Source organism: Labeo rohita, chromosome 13 (assembly GCF_022985175.1).
Source record: "Labeo rohita strain BAU-BD-2019 chromosome 13, IGBB_LRoh.1.0, whole genome shotgun sequence".
Lineage (NCBI taxonomy): Eukaryota > Metazoa > Chordata > Actinopteri > Cypriniformes > Cyprinidae > Labeo > Labeo rohita.
In genome coordinates, this window is record NC_066881.1 from 28,134,455 (window position 1) to 28,152,192 (window position 17,738).

Here is a 17,738-nt window from a genome sequence, read left to right on the forward strand (position 1 = left end):
ATGAATGTTTTAAATAATGCATTGCATTGTACCCTTTATTCAGCTTGCTTTGCTGTTTATTTCAGTTTTTTAGATATTTAATTAATATATAAGCAGTTGATAATCAAGAAAGAAAGACATATAGATAGATAGTCTGTATCTGTATTGTTTGTTGTTGAATCCAATATATAAACCATTTTAAAAAAGCATGTTATTTGACACGTAAACAGCGCTTCATTTGTAAACGTGTTTGACCTTACAGTGATACTGTCCTACTCAAACACAGGACTGCAGACTTTTCAAAACAGTCTGTCTGACTCTGTTGTTCTTCATGAAAATGTACGGCACAGTCTTGCATGCAAGGTCAGAGACAGGGCAGATTATAGATCATTTGATATTTCAAATCCCAGATTGGCTCACTTTCAGTATATTTAAGTTAACTAAAACAAATTTGTGCATTCATTGTGGCTTCTATAAGAGACCAAGTGCTGTTGGTTTATTTAAAATTCTGTTGAATTATGACTTTAATGTTACCGATGCTGTTTTCATTGGCTTTTATCTGTAAGTTAGTCTCTCGCCTGTCAGGACGTTATTTACAAAGAATCTTTTGATCAGTTCTTCCTATTAAATGATTGCCTTTAAGGCATTTATCTTTGTACGCTGTGTTGACAAACCCACTTGAAGCTTTTTGCTTTTGCGGTTAGCTTGTGTTGAGACACATGATTTTTTTAAAATCAAATGTGCCTTTATTAGACCTGTATTTTGGACTTTGATACTGGATTTAGGCATTGAATTAAAGCAGCTGACACAATTTAAGACTTAGTGAACTATAGAGTGTATTTTCCATGGTGAAGAAAATAAACAAGAGCTTTAATTGACAAATGCTAACAGAAAAACTTAAGCTAACTAAACACGCTCAATATCAAAGCATTTACAGTGGACCTACAGTAAAAAGCATTTGAACATTTAATCAACACTTAAATGTATGAATGCCTTTGCATTAGGTAACAAATATTAAACTGAAAAATTTAAAAGCAGTCATGCAAAACATTTTACAAACGGACGATTGTTAGGTTTCAAATTGTACACCTAAAAGCATTAATAATTTGTTTTGCAGATGCCAGGTTTGGTTTAATATTTGATCTAAAGCAATAAAATTCATTTTAAGTGTGCATACTTGTTCAAATGCATTACTGTTCATCATTAAAAAAGACAGATATGACTACAAATGAGAGAAACTCCTCTGAGTGAATTGTCTTTGCTTTGACTTAAAAATGACTGATTGTGAACATCAGTATATCATATTCCTCTTCTGGTTTTATGGTCATTCTATAGTTTATTTATAGTTTCAGCATTGATAATCCATGGAGGAATAGCAGTTTTGTTTATCTGGCTGTATTCTGACTGTTTGTGTCTCCGCAGTCACTTTCCACATGATGTTGTAACAACTCCAGTAAATCAGTACAGGCCACCACTTAAAGTGTTTCCCGAGATCCATGGCTGGAAGCAGAACATGTAGGGATAGTACGGGAATGACTGGTATAATGGAGGAACGGACGGACTAGGCAGCTCCTCGGCGTTGTATTGCCTCTCGTCGTTTCTCACCAGTACTTTCACTGCCACTCTCTTTGCCAGGGTTGTCGTGGGAGTTGTCGCGTGCTCGGCTGCCATTTGTCGCCGTTTAGTTTTGTATCTCCTATTCTGGAACCAGATCTTCACCTGTGTCTCGGTCAGTTTGAGTGCTCCTGCGAGGTCAGCCCGCTCTGGGCCAGACAGGTACCGTTGCAGGTTAAAGCGCCGCTCCAACTCGTACACCTGCGCGTGGGAAAACGCTGCCCGTGATCTTTTTTTGCTCGATTTGGGGTTTTCTTCAAAGTTGCAGCTCTGTGGTTTCTGTTGGTCCTTGTCGTGATCTGTATAGATGGGAAAAAAACAGGTTTAGGCTCTGTTTGGAAAATCAGAGGCCTTTGTGTTACATTCAGTAGCCGATATGAAAAATAAAAGCTTAAAATAGCTGGACAATATTGAGGAGTGGCTGTTAAGAGCTTAATAGACCTATTAAATGTAAACTGATGTCTGTTTGAGGAGATATTTACTTTAAAGCAGTGAACAATACTTTATTTTAATTCTCTGAGAGGAGACAAAGGCAGTGGTTTTATTATTATTTCAGCTTCTTTATCTCAGGTCTTTATCTGTGTCTTAAACTTTAATATATTACTCTGGTATATAAACTCTGGGGTAAATGTGTGTTTTTTTAGCCCCACTACACTGTAACTTAAAACATGAATATTTTAAATGTTGTAAATGAATTTATTGATGTAATCAAATACTTAATTATGCCACCCCTATTTAAAATATAAACACTTTTTATTCAAAATGGTCTTTTTTTACCTTATAAATAAATTTGAAACACATACAAAAATGCATAAAGCATAAGCTGACAATTACAAATCATAAACAGTGCTTGGGTGTATTTGTTTATACACCTTAAATGTTTTTTACACATAAAGCTTGTGTGAATGTTATCAAACATTATAAAAAAATATTATTTAAAAAAAAAAAAAACACAGTTCTGTCATTTCCATAACATGATTATAAATTAAATGATATTTTGTGTAAAAATATTTTCACCTATTTACAACACAAAATCATTTTTCGTGGTAAGAAAGTGTAGGTCTTATAGATTTAGATATATATAGATCATGTTTATGCTAAATGACAGAACTTGTGTCATGTGAATTAGCAGTTTCACTTGTTGAATTGTATTATATTGGCCCGCAAATACTAAACAAAATGAGATTGTTTATAAGGTTGTATAAGCTATATTCGTCACAATTGCGACAAACACGCATTTTATGTTAGAGATTAGTCTCTGTTTTAAATTTGCATAAAATTGTTTTCAGTTGCATTTAAAATGTTTCATATATGTGTGCCGGTTTAAATAACTAAAATGTTTAAGCTGAAATTGAGTGATGCATAATAATGATTCGGAAAAACGTTTTATTGCCACAATAAATTGATGCACAAAAGCTACGGACAACAGCTCTTTTTATTGACGTTAATTAACACAGTTAAGTTTTTCTAAACTATATGTTAATCTGTTGCAGACAAATATTGGAATATTATATACGTTTGACACAAGTTAGATGGAAAAAACACTTGAGTTAACAGGTGTGGAGACAAAATGTTTACAACGCTGCCCGGTCTCCTCAATAACGTACAGCAATACGTGAAGTTGTCTTAATGTCTTACCGTGTCGTCTTTGCAGTGAATTGTCCTCTCCTCCTGTTGATTCTTCCTCACATGAATGCTGGTCAGAGGATGAGGAGTCCAAAACAAGCACACAGGAAGAGATGCGCCTCTGTGCGCTCTCAGCTCCAGCGTTTTCCACCGGCAGAGAGGAGCTTGAACAATCCCGGGTCTCTCTCTCCTCTCCATGAACCTGCTCTTCTGAGTATTCCTCATCAAGACCGGTATTTTTCTCGCAGTCAAGTCCTCGGTTTAATATGTTGTGAATGGAAAAGGAGGTGCGGTTATTCGCCATTTAAAACATAACCTACGTAACCTGCTCGACAATTTTCAATGGCCTGCAGTTTTGCTCTTCTATCTGGGAAGCTCCTGCGCTTTCATGGCGGTGAATTAGTCCTCAGTATAATTGGTTTCCCCTTTGCGTGTCATTTAATTGCGGGAAAACGTCTTCTGACCCAATCAACGAGTAAAGTGTCAGAAGATGTCATGTGTGCATCAGTTTCCTCTCTTCCCTTTTCAGACACGGTGCCAATGGGCTTTCTGGAGCGTTTCGCTCCTCCCTCTAAAATAGACGAGTAGAATTGAACACCCATCGAAATCTGTTTACTACCACATACTTTTACTGGCTTGGTTGAGTTTTTCGATGACAAACAAGGATGTCCGAGACGAAACGGGAAAAATCTCTTCTTTTTTTATATTTAGTTTAATATATGCGCCATTGACGTGACACATTTTTGTGCGGATATAAAGTTCAGGATACGTGAAATACGCAAAAAAAAAAAAAAAAAAAACTATCATACAATTATACACCTCCTTTAATGTCAGCAGTGCATGGTGATTTTATCCCTTGATTTCAGTACTTTCTATATTAACGTCCACACACACAAAAAAGCACTTGAAAAAAAGGAAAGAAATGTAAGTTGTTTGACATAATTTGTCAAAATTTTGTCAGCCGAATCAGAGTCAGTGTGGCGTAACCAACATGTGGGAACTCATTTTGTTGTCCTTTGACAAAATAATCATAATATAGACAGGGTTTCCTTTAGACCTTCATGACTCTGTGTCAAAGTCATTACGTTTTTCTTAAAATTGTCAGATATGTTCACCACATTTATTAAAAGACAGGTTTTTATGTCGAATGGAGTATTCTTACGATTTTTTACACACTGAAGATTGTTTGAAAACGTTTGTTAAAATAATGATTAAACTCACACTCGCGTGTAGGCCTATTAAATTAGCAAATGTTTTAGTTTTAACCTTTTCACAAGTAGTTTTTTTTTTTAATAAAATGCTACAATGTTAAAAAAATGCTAAAAACCATAAATACAAAGACACATATACAGCAGTGTTTTAAACGCCTATGACACATTGACGGGGTCATAATTTGAAAGGTAACGCTGACTAAAACTCTTAAAAAAAAAAAAAAAAAAAAACATTTAAAAAAATCCTTAAAATAAACTACGTAGCATTTTTGTATAACGTGTGTACATCTCACAACCAACACTTAATATTGAATGTTTTGTTTATGTTTAATGTTCAACATTTGACTTGCTTAGACATATAAAGGTAACATATTCGATAACTAGAGTTCATCGAATTCTTTGCTTTTTATTCAAGTATTGTTTCTGATCTGATGCAATATTATTTTCACGCAGTAGAATACATAAATATTTTTTATTTGAATTGTATTAGCTATATTATAAGTGTTAGATGTGTACTTTAATTTTAGTTCTAAAACATTCGTTCTTTGAAACACAATAAAACGAGACTGTATTCAAGTTTATTCGTGTGGAGATCTGAAACATTTTTTCTTCAGCTTTTCTTTTACCTTGAAATGCCCTTTTGTCAAATTGAAACGGGGTTGTTTGTTATTTCAGCCTAGTTGTATTAGCTCACACTGAATTCCAACTCAAACGTCATTTATTTATTCATTTATTTAGCAATAGGATTTTACTTTAGGCATCTTGAATTCAAGCATGTCGTTTTTAATAATTCTGCTTTATAAGCATTTTTATTTTTGTTAGTGTAAATAATTTATAACGTTAATTTCAATTCAAATGTCTTGCGTAAATGCTCTTTACCTTGGCTGTTGCAGCTATTTATAACTCATACAGATGTTTTGTGAAATCTCTCTCGGTTCCTGACAGGTTTTTCAATGAGTTATACAGAATAGCACACTTTACAGAGAAATTCTAGTGAATGTAGGTATTTCGACTGTATGACATTATGAAGTAAATCTCAGCTTGTTGTATGCTAAATGTTTCTCAAAGCCATTGTTCCCCGTTTGCGTTTTCAAGAAACACGATTGTAGCGCCTCCATGTGGCCAACTGATGTTCATATGCAGTCCGTGCGTTTGAGTAGCCAATGGCTTGCTGGAAACAATGTATCTTTCCAGCACAGCTTTTAAAAATTTAAATAATTCCATGTAACAACATAATTTCGTGGTAGCCCACACAGTCTGATAAAGAGTTATTATGAATGAAACAGAGATCGACAAGTGGTGTCATACCATGCATGGGCTTGATTTTCGTAAGGTAGTAAATATTTTATGGCTACAGTGACATGGCAATTATGCCTTTCATTTGGTATATTGAGTGTTTTTTACACACCCTATTCCATATTACAGATTCGGATGATCAACAAGGATAACTCAGGCTAGGTGTAGGCTAGGCTATGTCCCGTTTTCAAGATCTTTGTATAAAATACGTGCACATCCCTTGCGTTAAAAGCTCAATCTTTAAGACAAAAATATGACAAAATCTTGCTGCGCTGTGTATATTTCACATATTAAGTGCTCACAAACCAAACTGAGCCACGTCTTGTAAAGTGCTTCATGTTTAAAACATTTTTAAAACAACTTTTAGCAGGATGCCTTTCTTTTGTTTGCACTTCGACGACGTTCAACCAAATAAATATTACTCTGCTGTTGTTTATGTTGAGTAAGCCATATCACCATATTGGGAGGTCTGAAATGTTGTAAATGTTTTTCGCTCTGAAGAAACATTCTAATTCATTGGGTCAGATGCGGGAAAAAATCACAGCAGATTCAGTGGTCAAGATGTCAGTTGGATGGATTTGCTTGTCTAAAGCATTTTTATGCTCAAGAGAGTGACCTCTGTAGGCTATTTAACATTCATCTCGTGTCCCTGAAAGAATTACGATCTTGTCAAGCTCTTCGTCTTTATATATTAAAATTTATAAACAATATGTTGATCAGAGAGATTTTTTAAAGGCAGAGTGTTTGGTTGGCGGATGTGACGTGACCAGCAGGGGGCGCTTTCCACACTAAACTTCCAGAATAAAGGTGCTGACAGTATAAATTACATAGAGGATAACACCCAAAGCTGTAGTACTCAACCTTGGTGGATTTCTCTTAAGATATGCCATTTATCACCTTGAGATTTGTGACAAAATCAAGACCTGTTAATAGTTAGGCATATATCTTTCTTCCTCAGTAAAGGCAAATGTGTTGTTCATTGATTTTATCATTCAGATTCGGGTGTTTGACATTAACAAGGGGTTATGAAAGCACAAGATTCAAATGCTGTGATTTATCCTTCATAAGTATGCAGCTGTATTAATCACTCATTCTCTCTTTTCTTTTCTTTTTATTTACAATGCTTGGTTTCAATAACTGTCATTACTTTAGTTAGTTTTAGTTTTCCATTAGCTTTTTTTTCCATTTCAGTCAGCTTATTCATTATTTATTATTTATTATTTCATGTTAGCCCGCTTTGCAGTTTAGAAGATGAATATGAATTCAGTTGCCTATAGCTTTGACCTCATGTTATCTTGAAATATAGTCATTTTTATTTCCTTCCTATTTATCTCTATACAGATAACCAGTCCATATAGATATTTTCCGCCTTGCTACCTGATTTAGGACTACTGATATTACAGTAGTTGTAAAACAGAATAATTTCAGTATTCTGAAACTATTATAAAAGCCTTTATTTAACCAAATGCGTCAAACCAACAGTTTCCCATTAGTTGTGGTTAAGAGAAATCTGGCCATCCGACTACTAATATTTGGCCTATGACGCACTGTTTTGGGGAAGTAACCACACCCTCTCTTGATATTCGTCCAGAAATCCTTTCTATAGATTCATATCTCTAGTCCAGCACTCTCTATAGCGGCTCATCCTGAGGCATCGCCGCTCTGTCGCCATGAGTATTTACACTGAAGTGTCTGGGCCACTTACCCTGACAGCAGGTATGTCCAATGGCCTTGCAGTAGCGAGGGGAGCTGTTCATCCTTGCTATTAGTAGAGACAAACCCCTGATGACTCTGTTTACTTTTCTATTAATCTTCATTATTAGAGTGGGAGCTCTGGTGAACCCGTGAATGGGCTGAAGGATAAACGAGTTACGCCGCGCGTAATGGCCGAACATATGCTTGTTTCCATCAAAAGTTTTGTGTTTGTTATTAAGAATTCAAAATGATGAATTAGGTAGCCAGGAAACGAAATTCAGTAACGCCATTTTCATTTTTCTTTTTTTTTTTTTTTTTTTTTTTTTTTTTTCAAATTGTAATAATGTTTTTTTATTATTATTATTTTATAATTTTATGTTGTTTATATTGTCATTATAGGACCTGTCAGGTCCAAAGATGCTGAATTTAGGTCAGTAATCTTAAAGGAGTTGGTTTCCACAGCGCGTAAATTGCGAAGTGCACAAATGTTTGTTAGACAATTTAAAAAAAAGAAACAATAATAATTCCATGTAGTATACGAATTAAAAGGTTTTATTGAAGTAGTATTTAATAGAATTCATGATTTTATAAAGGCTGCGCACCTGAAAGTGTTTTGCAGGATTATTTATAATATATATATAATATGTATACAACTAAGGTGAGCTTGTAATGTGGTTAAGCACGATGTGTCATTATAAGCTCAGTTACATCGTTTAACAACTTGCAATGAGTAGGCTAGAGAAGGTTGAAACCTGCCATTGGAGGAAAAAGAAATAGGAGTAGGGAAAGCTAACATTGTTTATTAATGAATGTAATTTTAAACCAATTGCATTTCTTGTGAAATTGTTATATAAAAAAAACCTTACTTCAAGCGCAATTCATCATGCTTAACAAAACAGGCCTAAATTAACTTTTAACTTCCTGTCTGACTTGTAAAGCGTGGATTAAGCTATCGATTTTAAGCAGTTTTTACCAGAACGCTTTATTCTCTGCTATAGTGTGTGTATTTTTTTTAAAAAATCGTTCATTCGTCGTTCATTTTGTGACCCCTTTGTCTTTAAAAAGCTGGGAAACAAAAGCAAAAAGATCAGTTCAAGTGTGCGCATAGTTTAGGAAACGTTGGAATCTATCGTTAATATACAAACATTTTCAAGTGCCATTTAAATGAGGATGTGTTTGGGAGATTCGAAAAATTCGAATTATTCTCGTGAGTATTAATAATCATAAATGTTTAAATGTAACCTATAATAAAATAAATAAGCTAATTTATTTCAAACGTAAGTTTATTTCAGAACCGTGTTATTAACGAAACTTTTTTTTTAAATATTGCAAGAACATTTTGGCTTGTAGGTTATTGCTCATATTGTGGATATAGCAATAACTACCATACGCAGTATTTTGGGGAAAACCGAATTAGGCGCAATTTTTTGTTCTGTGAATTTTTGCACCTCGTATTAAAACCTTTTTGCGTCTTGAATTACGTATTCGGTATCTTTTTGTTACTCTCTTTAACTTGAATGCTCTTTAAACTATAATGTAGATTTTGGGTACGTCCCGTGTATCAAACAGTAAACATTTTATCATGACCTTCTTAAAAATAAAGTTTACTGTTTTTATTTTTTACAATGTAGGTTTGCACAAAATCACACACACCGTTGTCAATATTCGTAACATTTCTTAGGTAATAACTTTTCATCGATAAGTGCAATGAATGAGAAAACAACTGTCCTTGATACCACGGTGCCAGTCTGAAGTTAGACCCGCAAATGTTCGGGGAGTATCTTGCCCAAATAGGTGGTCAAAAATTGCTATGAATATTCATGTGCATTGGTTCAGCCATCACGGAAGGGTTGCTAGAAGAAATTCACTCAAGTTTATACTGAAAAGGTAGACTATACAGGACCCTAGGCCTATAAAACATGGCTAACTGTGTGCTAATATTGTAAAGTTGCCATTTATATACAGACGGGTGGGTATTGCTATGGCACTACCATGCCCGAATGCCCTGCAGAGTCCCTTGGCACGCCGACACGGGGGTCCCTTGTGATGTCTGAGGTTGGGAATATGTTCCGAGGTTGTTCAGACTCATGCTCATCAGCGCATTAGTGGATGTGTTTGCTGGAAGAGGAGGAAGGCTGGGGTATGTACAGCTGTAAGGGTTTGTGTAGGCGGCGTTATTATAAGATGAATAGCCGTTATATGTATAAGGGCCTGGGTTCACGGCGTACGTGGCGTTGTAACTCTGTGATCCCGTTAAACACGGTTTGCCATCCCGGACTAGCACCGGCACCGCTACTCTCCTGGGCGGCGGCGGGTGATGGTGTCCTGCCATTTCCAGTGTTTTGTCTTGACGCTGTCGCTTGCATTTGTATCTGCGGTTCTGGAACCAGATTTTGACCTGCGTGGATGTCAGTTTCAGGGTACTAGCCAAATGTTCTCGCTCGGGAGCCGATAAATAGCGCTGCTGTTTGAAGCGCCGTTCGAGCTCGAAGACCTGCGCCTGGCTGAAAAGAACCCGCGGCTTCCTGCGTGTCCTCTGCCGCTGCGAGCGCTCCGTGTCCGAGTGCACCTCACCCTCACACTCCGGAGATCTGATGATAGCACCGCAGCTTTCTGCAAAAACGGGAGACACAAAATAGACAATGCTAACTCGGTTAACTCTCACTTAACGTAATTCATCGAAGCATTTCCTTGCGTAAACAAAAGATTTTGCGGTGAGTTAGGATAATACAGTAGGCCTTGATCCACGCTTTCTGTCACTTACGCATTCTCACAGTTTTTCGGAAATAATGTAAAATAAAATTACGATTTGAATTGTATTAGCAATATACGTAAAAGTTAGTTACAGTTAGTTCAGCCAACACAACTTTAACACACGACCTTAGATAAACAGGAAAACTTAAGAGTTTGTGCAGATTTCGCAGCGGTCTTTACATTAGTCATAGAATTATATAGTGCAATACATAAACAGTAAACAAGTGGTCAGTCAGTGTTATTTATATAGTATGTATATATTTTACACACATATATATATATTTAAGTTTATGCATGTCCAAGATATCTGCAGGGTTAGATCGATAGAAAGTAACAGAGAATTAGAACGATAATTCTAAAGGTCACAACGTGCAATATTCATACATAACACAGATTTATCATAACTGTATAACTTTATCATAATAACATACTTTAACGAGGTTATTTGTATTGCCTTGCAATGAAGACGCATAAAAACATGCCTACCACATATGGTTTTTCAAAGCTGCTTTTTTATTCAATCACAAAACAATGTTTTATCATTTTCAAAAGCAGTTCAATTTGTCGCGTTTTTGAAAAAGCTTTTGAAAGGCCTGATTTATGCATTTTCCAATGCTAGTCAATATATATATTTTTAAAAAAAGTCTTTAAAGATTCATGCAATATTTTATATTTGTAAAAATACCATTGTACGATTAATCAAAAATACAATTTTTGAATTATTTTTCTCGTTTTTAATCTTTCTTTCTGACCCTTATATCTTATATTGAGAGACACGAGCAAATCGATCTCCTCGTCAGTTTCAAATTCAAATTCAAATTCATTCACGTCATTTGTAAAACACAAATCACCCACTCGTTTCGTGGTCCTCAAGTTCATCTTCAAGTTTAGTGTCGACGTGTCCCAGGGCCGGATGGACGAACATCGGAGGGGAAAGGCTGCTCTCCACTAAACTATCCTGCATGGACAGAGAGTTCAGAAAAGACATCTTCTCGTCGTTGTCTGAGAAGCCTGGGCTGTCTCCACCTCCGAGAAAACAGGATGATGGTGCCTGAAATCTCTCCTGCAGTTCCGGATGCAGTTGTGCGTGGTGTTGCGCGGGATGCAGAGATTGAAGGTGGCGAGATTGCTGCTCCAGTTTCAGTATATCCTTCACAGAAAACGGCGTTGATGTAACCGGGCTCGGAAGCATCATCAGGCGCTGTTGGATTACATCTACAATGTTATTCCTGATTCAACTGGAAGCTTCGAGCACTAAGCCCTGTTGAACAATTGTTTAGATAAGCAACAATATCAAGTAAACATACCTAAATGTGTCGATTAATCTCCCATTTTGTCATGGCTGCTTGATTTGCATGAAGAGAGGTGAAGACCGCCACTCGTCGGTGTAAAACTGTTGTGTGTTTTTCTTGGAGTCCGGCAGCACAAGGCAGTTCTTCTGCCCGGTGATGTCACGTTACCGGGGCGGGATGTAATGATCCTTCCTACAATCCACAGAGGAAACGCATATACAGTTTCATACCAGCACAAAACAGTCTCTAATATCACACGATACATTTTCGATAGCTACATCCAGACCAACGCAATCATTTATGCATCCTTTAAAAATAAAAGCTCTTCAGATAGTCCTCAGTTCAGCAGAGAAACATCTTCTCACGAACAACATTGTTTTACTGTACTGTGTTTGTTAATATGATTCTTTGGAGATTAAACATTTCTGTGCCACTTTTGCAAGTTTTTCAGATCAGTATTGATGGTTTTCTAAACTAGAAACAGTTCTTTATGGCGTCATATCGAATCACTTTAGATTCTAATCGGAATCTTTCATTTTAATTTTAAGGCTGTGTGTTGCAAAAACCCCTACAGAGTTTGTAAGGAGTAGGCTTGGTATATAATATAGCTCAAGCATAAATTCTCCTACGAAGTCCTTATGAAAATGTAAATCATGTTAAACGACTCGTGCTCATCTGCTCAATGCAAATCCATCTGTTCTGCACAATTAAAATTATATTTCGAAACATATCTTTGACCATGATAAGACTGAAGTATGTCTCCTTTACAATACAATGGACCAAATAGAGTTTTATATCTTGAAGCCATAGCACAACTTTTTTTGAGTTTTGAAAATATCCTTTTATACTTTAGTTCTTGTAGGAACCATGAAACCAAAACACCGAAGAACCGAAAATAAGACATCAATAAATGTAAATATATTTCATATATGATATACAGCATTATATGTATATGTTTCATATGCCTTAAATGCTTACTCCCCAAAAGCGTTCTTAGCGCTGAGTTGCTAATAATAATTAAACAATTTTTATTATTAACCATATTCTTTGAGTTTTCTCTGGAAAAGACGCTTAACCCTGCTGCTGCTATTATCCTATTTAGATCTGACCTGCTCCACACTTGTGTGCCATTAGACAGTCAAGCTGGAGCAAAAACAGCTGCAGACTTTTGACAATTAAGCAGCAAGCGGATTTAAACATAACTTTGTTTGTGCGTGTGAGAGACAAATGGTGTCTGCATGTGTGTGTGTGTGTGCGTCTGTATGAGAGAGAATGGCCTTAAGTAGCTCTAGTTTTCTAAAAATGTTTTTTAAATTAGAAAATCAATTTTAAGAAGGGCAAATTTACTTTAGTGGTCAGACTTACAGTAATAGTACAGCTATATATATAGGAAAAAGTTTAAAGATGTCGATTGTGGATTAATCGAGAATTTTCATCTAATCTTAGTTCCAGATTCTTCGTCGTTGTCTTCTACTTTTTTTTATTTATTTATTTATTTATTTATTTATTTATGTTTACATGTTTGCGTGTTTGTGTTGTTGTTATTATTATTATTATTTCTCGTTTCAATTTCGTATTTTGTTAATAGATAATTCTCTCAGATGTAAACATGATAAATGATTTGCATATGTAATATTCGCATTTGCGTTTTGATCACTTCACGCACAATTGGAAAGAAATAATAATTACAAGTGTCTGTAAAATTCAGTGAGTTTGTCGCATCGATTACCTCAATTTCACTAAAACGAATATTACACATGACATTAATCTTTTTCATGCTGTTTCATCTGTTTTAGTCCCTATGACCGATTGGAAACTAAATAGTCTTTAATTCAAAATCTCAGAAGGTATCCAGAGCCATTTTGGAGACTTCATTTACGCCGTAGAATAGCGTCAGAAAAAGCAGGTATCTTCGGTTTTATATAGTTTTTTTTTAAATCCTGCATCCAATCCCAGGTATCGATCACTTATTGTGAGGAGGGTGCGCAGGAAACCTGTTTGAGGGCGCAATGATGCGCATCGGTGTCTCTCTGAGCTCCTGCTCCGGCGCCAGAGACAAAAGCCTGCCAGAGACTAAGAAGAAGAGAAAAGAAAAGGAAAGAGAGACGAGATTATCTCATCCGTTAGCTATCAACAGTGCTGTTTAGATCAGCTTTGTGTCCTCCAGTCCCAAGACTAATGGCTCAGGAGGAAAGTCGGAGTGGAGGGCTTCTAGCTTTTCTCTTAAGAACCGAATGCCAAGGTACATTCATTTCATGATATTTTCTATAATTCACTCAATAATCATTGCATTGTTTTTTTGCAATAAGGATTTGATGATGAAACGTTATCTTTGTTGACCAGCATGTTGGCCGTGTTAATATAATGTTGTACTCGTAGGCAGTGGGCCTAACATTTTTTTTTTTTTTTTTAGGTTTTTGATTTATGCTTCATACTGCACCCTCAGAGAGATAAGTTCAAATAATGTTTTTTCCCCTTTTAAACCAGTACCACTTATCTGTCACGGTTTTTAAAATGTTTCCCACACACTATGATAACTCCATGTGTGCTGACACAAAGACAATCACCATAGAACTTTTTGGTCCTGTTTTGCTGACAAAACGCGGATTGAATTAAAAAAATGATCACAAATAATATTAACGCAAATGTCCTTACAGGCCCACGACCAGAGATTTGGAGAGTGGCCGATCACAGGATTTGGAGGTTGTCGCGTGTTTTTATCTGATCAGTAGTGATCTTTGCCCCACACACGACTAAAGTGTGTGAGTGTTTTGTCTGGTTAATAGCACCATTAGGATGAGGAGAGTCTCAGTCAAGCATGAAGCCGAACTGACCGTGAAGAGCGCATGTCTGCACAGGACTCTCTTCTGGAGTCTCCAGTGTCCTGATGGATGGACATATTGATGATATCAACATCAAAATATATAACAATAACTGAAACACTTCCGTTCGGTTTCCCCGGCTCGCTTATATGTAGTCACTGTTAATGTCAGCTTTAATGTTGCGTTAGCCTATAAAATACAATAAGGCCGAAAGTAAATCAGGCCACATTAAACACCACATCAGGGAATTTTACGAAACCTCGTTGCGCATGAATGAAAACGTTTTCGGTATCCATTTAGAAAAACATCTTGGCATTTTATATCATATTACGTTATATTATATTATATTATATTATATTATATTATATTATATTATATTATATTATTAGACCGTTTTGTTTACCCATCAACATTTTTATTTATTTAATATAGAATTTTCGATTAAATGTTTTGTACAGCTAAACTGAACAAACCAGTGGTTTTATCAAAGTCACAAATATAAATTATTACTGAAATAAGCGGAATTAATTTTAATGGTCAGATCAGAACATTCTGTTTTCACTTTTTACAATATACTGTAGGCTATTTCTATCAGATCGCATGATGATATTGTGGGAAAAGCTTAACTTTTTAAATAATAAAATTTACTTTTACATCATACGTAAGGAATTTAGTTTTGAGCATCTAATTATATTTAGGCAGCCTAAGATTTATAAAGATGTAGCTATTTCATGCTGTGATTATTAATTTTGTAATTTACTTGTTTGCAGGATATATTATAATGTTAGATTTTTAGATGTTCATATATTGTAAATTAAATACATTGTTTCATTATCTGCAGGAAACACATTTTCTTGAGTAGCATGTAATAAACTGCGGTGTTACTGAAAGTTTATAGTCCGTTTAGTTTTTGTTTACAAGTTCAGTATGTCACACACATCTCCTGTAGCTTTATGTCAATTGTAATTTTCCTTTTAGTTGTTTACTTACTTATACAAATATTACCCATATTTTACTAATACTTTACGCCACTGCAGCACAAGTAATTTATCTTAAATTCTCGCACCCGCCGTTTTTTTAACTTCATGGCGCTTTAGTGTTTAAAACAATAATCATCCAGTTTAATTTTTAGATTTAAAAAGACTCATAACACTGTCCCGTAGTACCCAAAATACTGATGTACCGAAACGGTTGCGTGCCGATGCCAGTCCTAAGAAAAAAAAGAAAAAGGTTTTAAGCCCATGTTTATGTAAAGGAAGAGCCTGTTTCCTGGACCTAACAAAACCCAGGCCTGAGCACCATGACAGTGAGGCGGTCAGCAGAGGGAGGGAGAGGCCGATAGATCATCTTCATCTGGACACCGACTGAGGTTAGATGTAGAGGTAGCAGAAGTGGGTCAAGGGCCTGCGTCTTTTCGGACCATCAACTGCTCATTGACATCACAGCATTCTGTACAAACTCAAAGCCAGCGAATGCTGTGAACATCAGGAGAGTGTTTAGGCTCGAATCCAAAGTCTGTGAGAATAGAATGTGAATTCATGTTTATGAGCTGAGAATATGTTTCAGATGAATATCTGCTCTGTAAATATGAAAATAACTCAAAGCGTTTTAAAGAAACTGTAGCCTATGTAGTTTTGTGTATTTTTGACTTTGGAGCCCCCTACGATTAAGTGAGTGGAATTCGCTGTAGTAAATATATCACTGTCGTAATTACAGTGGATAGCCGAATCAAAATCGCGTACTCTCTAAGAATAATCAGGAATTACTTAGCGACTGTTTTTTTTTTTTTTCTTCAGCGCGAAAGTAAGCTTATGAATGAGACTTCCAGTTTAGCCGCTACAACGACAAGAATAACACTGTGTAGTAAACGGCGGTAAAACTGTTTGCAATACAAACCAGTGTGCTCATAATTAAGGTAATACTTTAAAATAATATGGTAAGACACAACAATTTGCAATATCAAGCAACAAAACAAGCTGTTTTGTACAGCTAAAAATAGCTGGACACGGAGAAGAACGGAAGCCAAACCCGTAAAATTTACAAATGGCTGCAGCCGCTCTTACGAAAATAAAAGGTGGATATTATGAATAAGTTGGTCGCCAGTGGCCTCATGGGATAGTATGTGTTCATCAGAATCTCACTGGAAATAACAGGTCAGGCTTTTTGCTGAATTGTTTGGTGAATATTGTGAATTCGGACATACTACCATGTTATATAGACTGCTATTTTTCAACGTTAAGGTAGGGAAGTATGCTATTTAGTATACTGCTGTGTTACCAAACTCCCAAAATAGATGTTTACGCTGGAGAACATGGGAAAGAAACAGAAGCCATTTGCTTTATTAAAAGTCAGTGTACCATCAGAATCATTTTGAAACTAACATTTCAAGGTTTATCTGTAAAAATGCAAACATACAGTTACTTTCACCAATACTCTTAAAAATAAATGTTCCGAAAGGTTTGATTTTTGGTTCCCCAAAGAACCTTTGAGTGAGCTTTTCCTAAAAGAACGTATATTCTTAATGTGAAGAATGTCAAAATGCTCTAAACAAGCTTCTGTGTAATTGAAAGCTTCCTAGGATGTGAAACGCTCTTCACAGAACCAAAGAGATGCCAAAAAGAATTGTTATTTTTAAGACTGCACACAGGTGAGGACTCGTTTGCGGTGGCCAACTAGAGGAAATTTCCTCACACGGTTCTCAACAGGCCCAGAAAACCTTCCATATATACAGAACGCGTATCTGAGGAGGTGCAGATCCTGTTAGGTCCCGGAAGGTGAGTCTTATCAGCTCCTGGTTTCAGGCCGTGTGCTGCGCCAGGCCTTGGGATCTCGCCGGGAACCATTGTGCATCTGACCCAGCTGTATGACTGATAGCCTTCCTCGTTTCTGCCTCAGACGGGGAGGAAAGGAGGGAGGCGAGGCCCTGCAGCACCAGACATTCCCTGTCACACCAGAGCTCTGAGTTAGGGAGGTCTGGTCTGGAAGCCCGCTGACGGAAGTCAGGCCAGGAGAAATCCACACAGCCTCCTGGGACTAATAAATTAGACAGCTGTATTTTCCCTCATGGCCTTAACCCTGCAGGTGTGTGTTTGTATACATGTGCGCAAATTACCGAGCGTTTAGCCTGTAATGTGTGTGACCTACGCCGTGGGTAATGCGGTGAGAGAGGAAGGCCGTAACCTAAATATTCGATTACAACAGACAGGGGTGATTAAGACGTAGAGTAGCTACACAAAGTCTTCGAGTGGGATGTGAACGGCTAGATTTCCTCTTTTTTTGTCTAAACATTCCCTGGGCCGTGCCAGAGAGGCAAAAATAAAAGGAAAGGTTGCTTCAAGTTCATCTGACCGCTGGTATGCGCACAGTTTACAAAGATTGTCATTCAAACAATAATACAATTAATTTTATTCAGATTTATATGTTGTTCATTTGGGGATGCACACCACATG

At 36.4% G+C, this 17,738-nt stretch overlaps 2 protein-coding genes across 2 annotated transcripts; both read right to left on the reverse strand.

Moving 5' to 3' along the window:
• Positions 1 to 729: 729 nt before the first annotated feature.
• Positions 730 to 3,721, reverse strand: nkx3.3 (NK3 homeobox 3). The gene is made up of 2 exons (XM_051126440.1): positions 3,232 to 3,721; positions 730 to 1,892 (listed from the first exon to the last, which is right to left on the reverse strand). Exons 1-2 carry the CDS (start codon positions 3,521 to 3,523, stop codon positions 1,438 to 1,440), a joined length of 747 nt encoding a protein of 248 aa, XP_050982397.1. The 5' UTR covers positions 3,524 to 3,721; the 3' UTR covers positions 730 to 1,437.
• Positions 3,722 to 8,093: 4,372 nt separating this feature from the next.
• Positions 8,094 to 11,594, reverse strand: nkx2.3 (NK2 homeobox 3). The gene is made up of 3 exons (XM_051125363.1): positions 11,483 to 11,594; positions 11,031 to 11,376; positions 8,094 to 10,034 (listed from the first exon to the last, which is right to left on the reverse strand). The coding sequence occupies exons 2-3, from the start codon at positions 11,368 to 11,370 to the stop codon at positions 9,409 to 9,411; spliced, it is 966 nt and encodes a 321-aa protein (XP_050981320.1). The 5' UTR covers positions 11,371 to 11,376; positions 11,483 to 11,594; the 3' UTR covers positions 8,094 to 9,408.
• Positions 11,595 to 17,738: the final 6,144 nt, after the last annotated feature.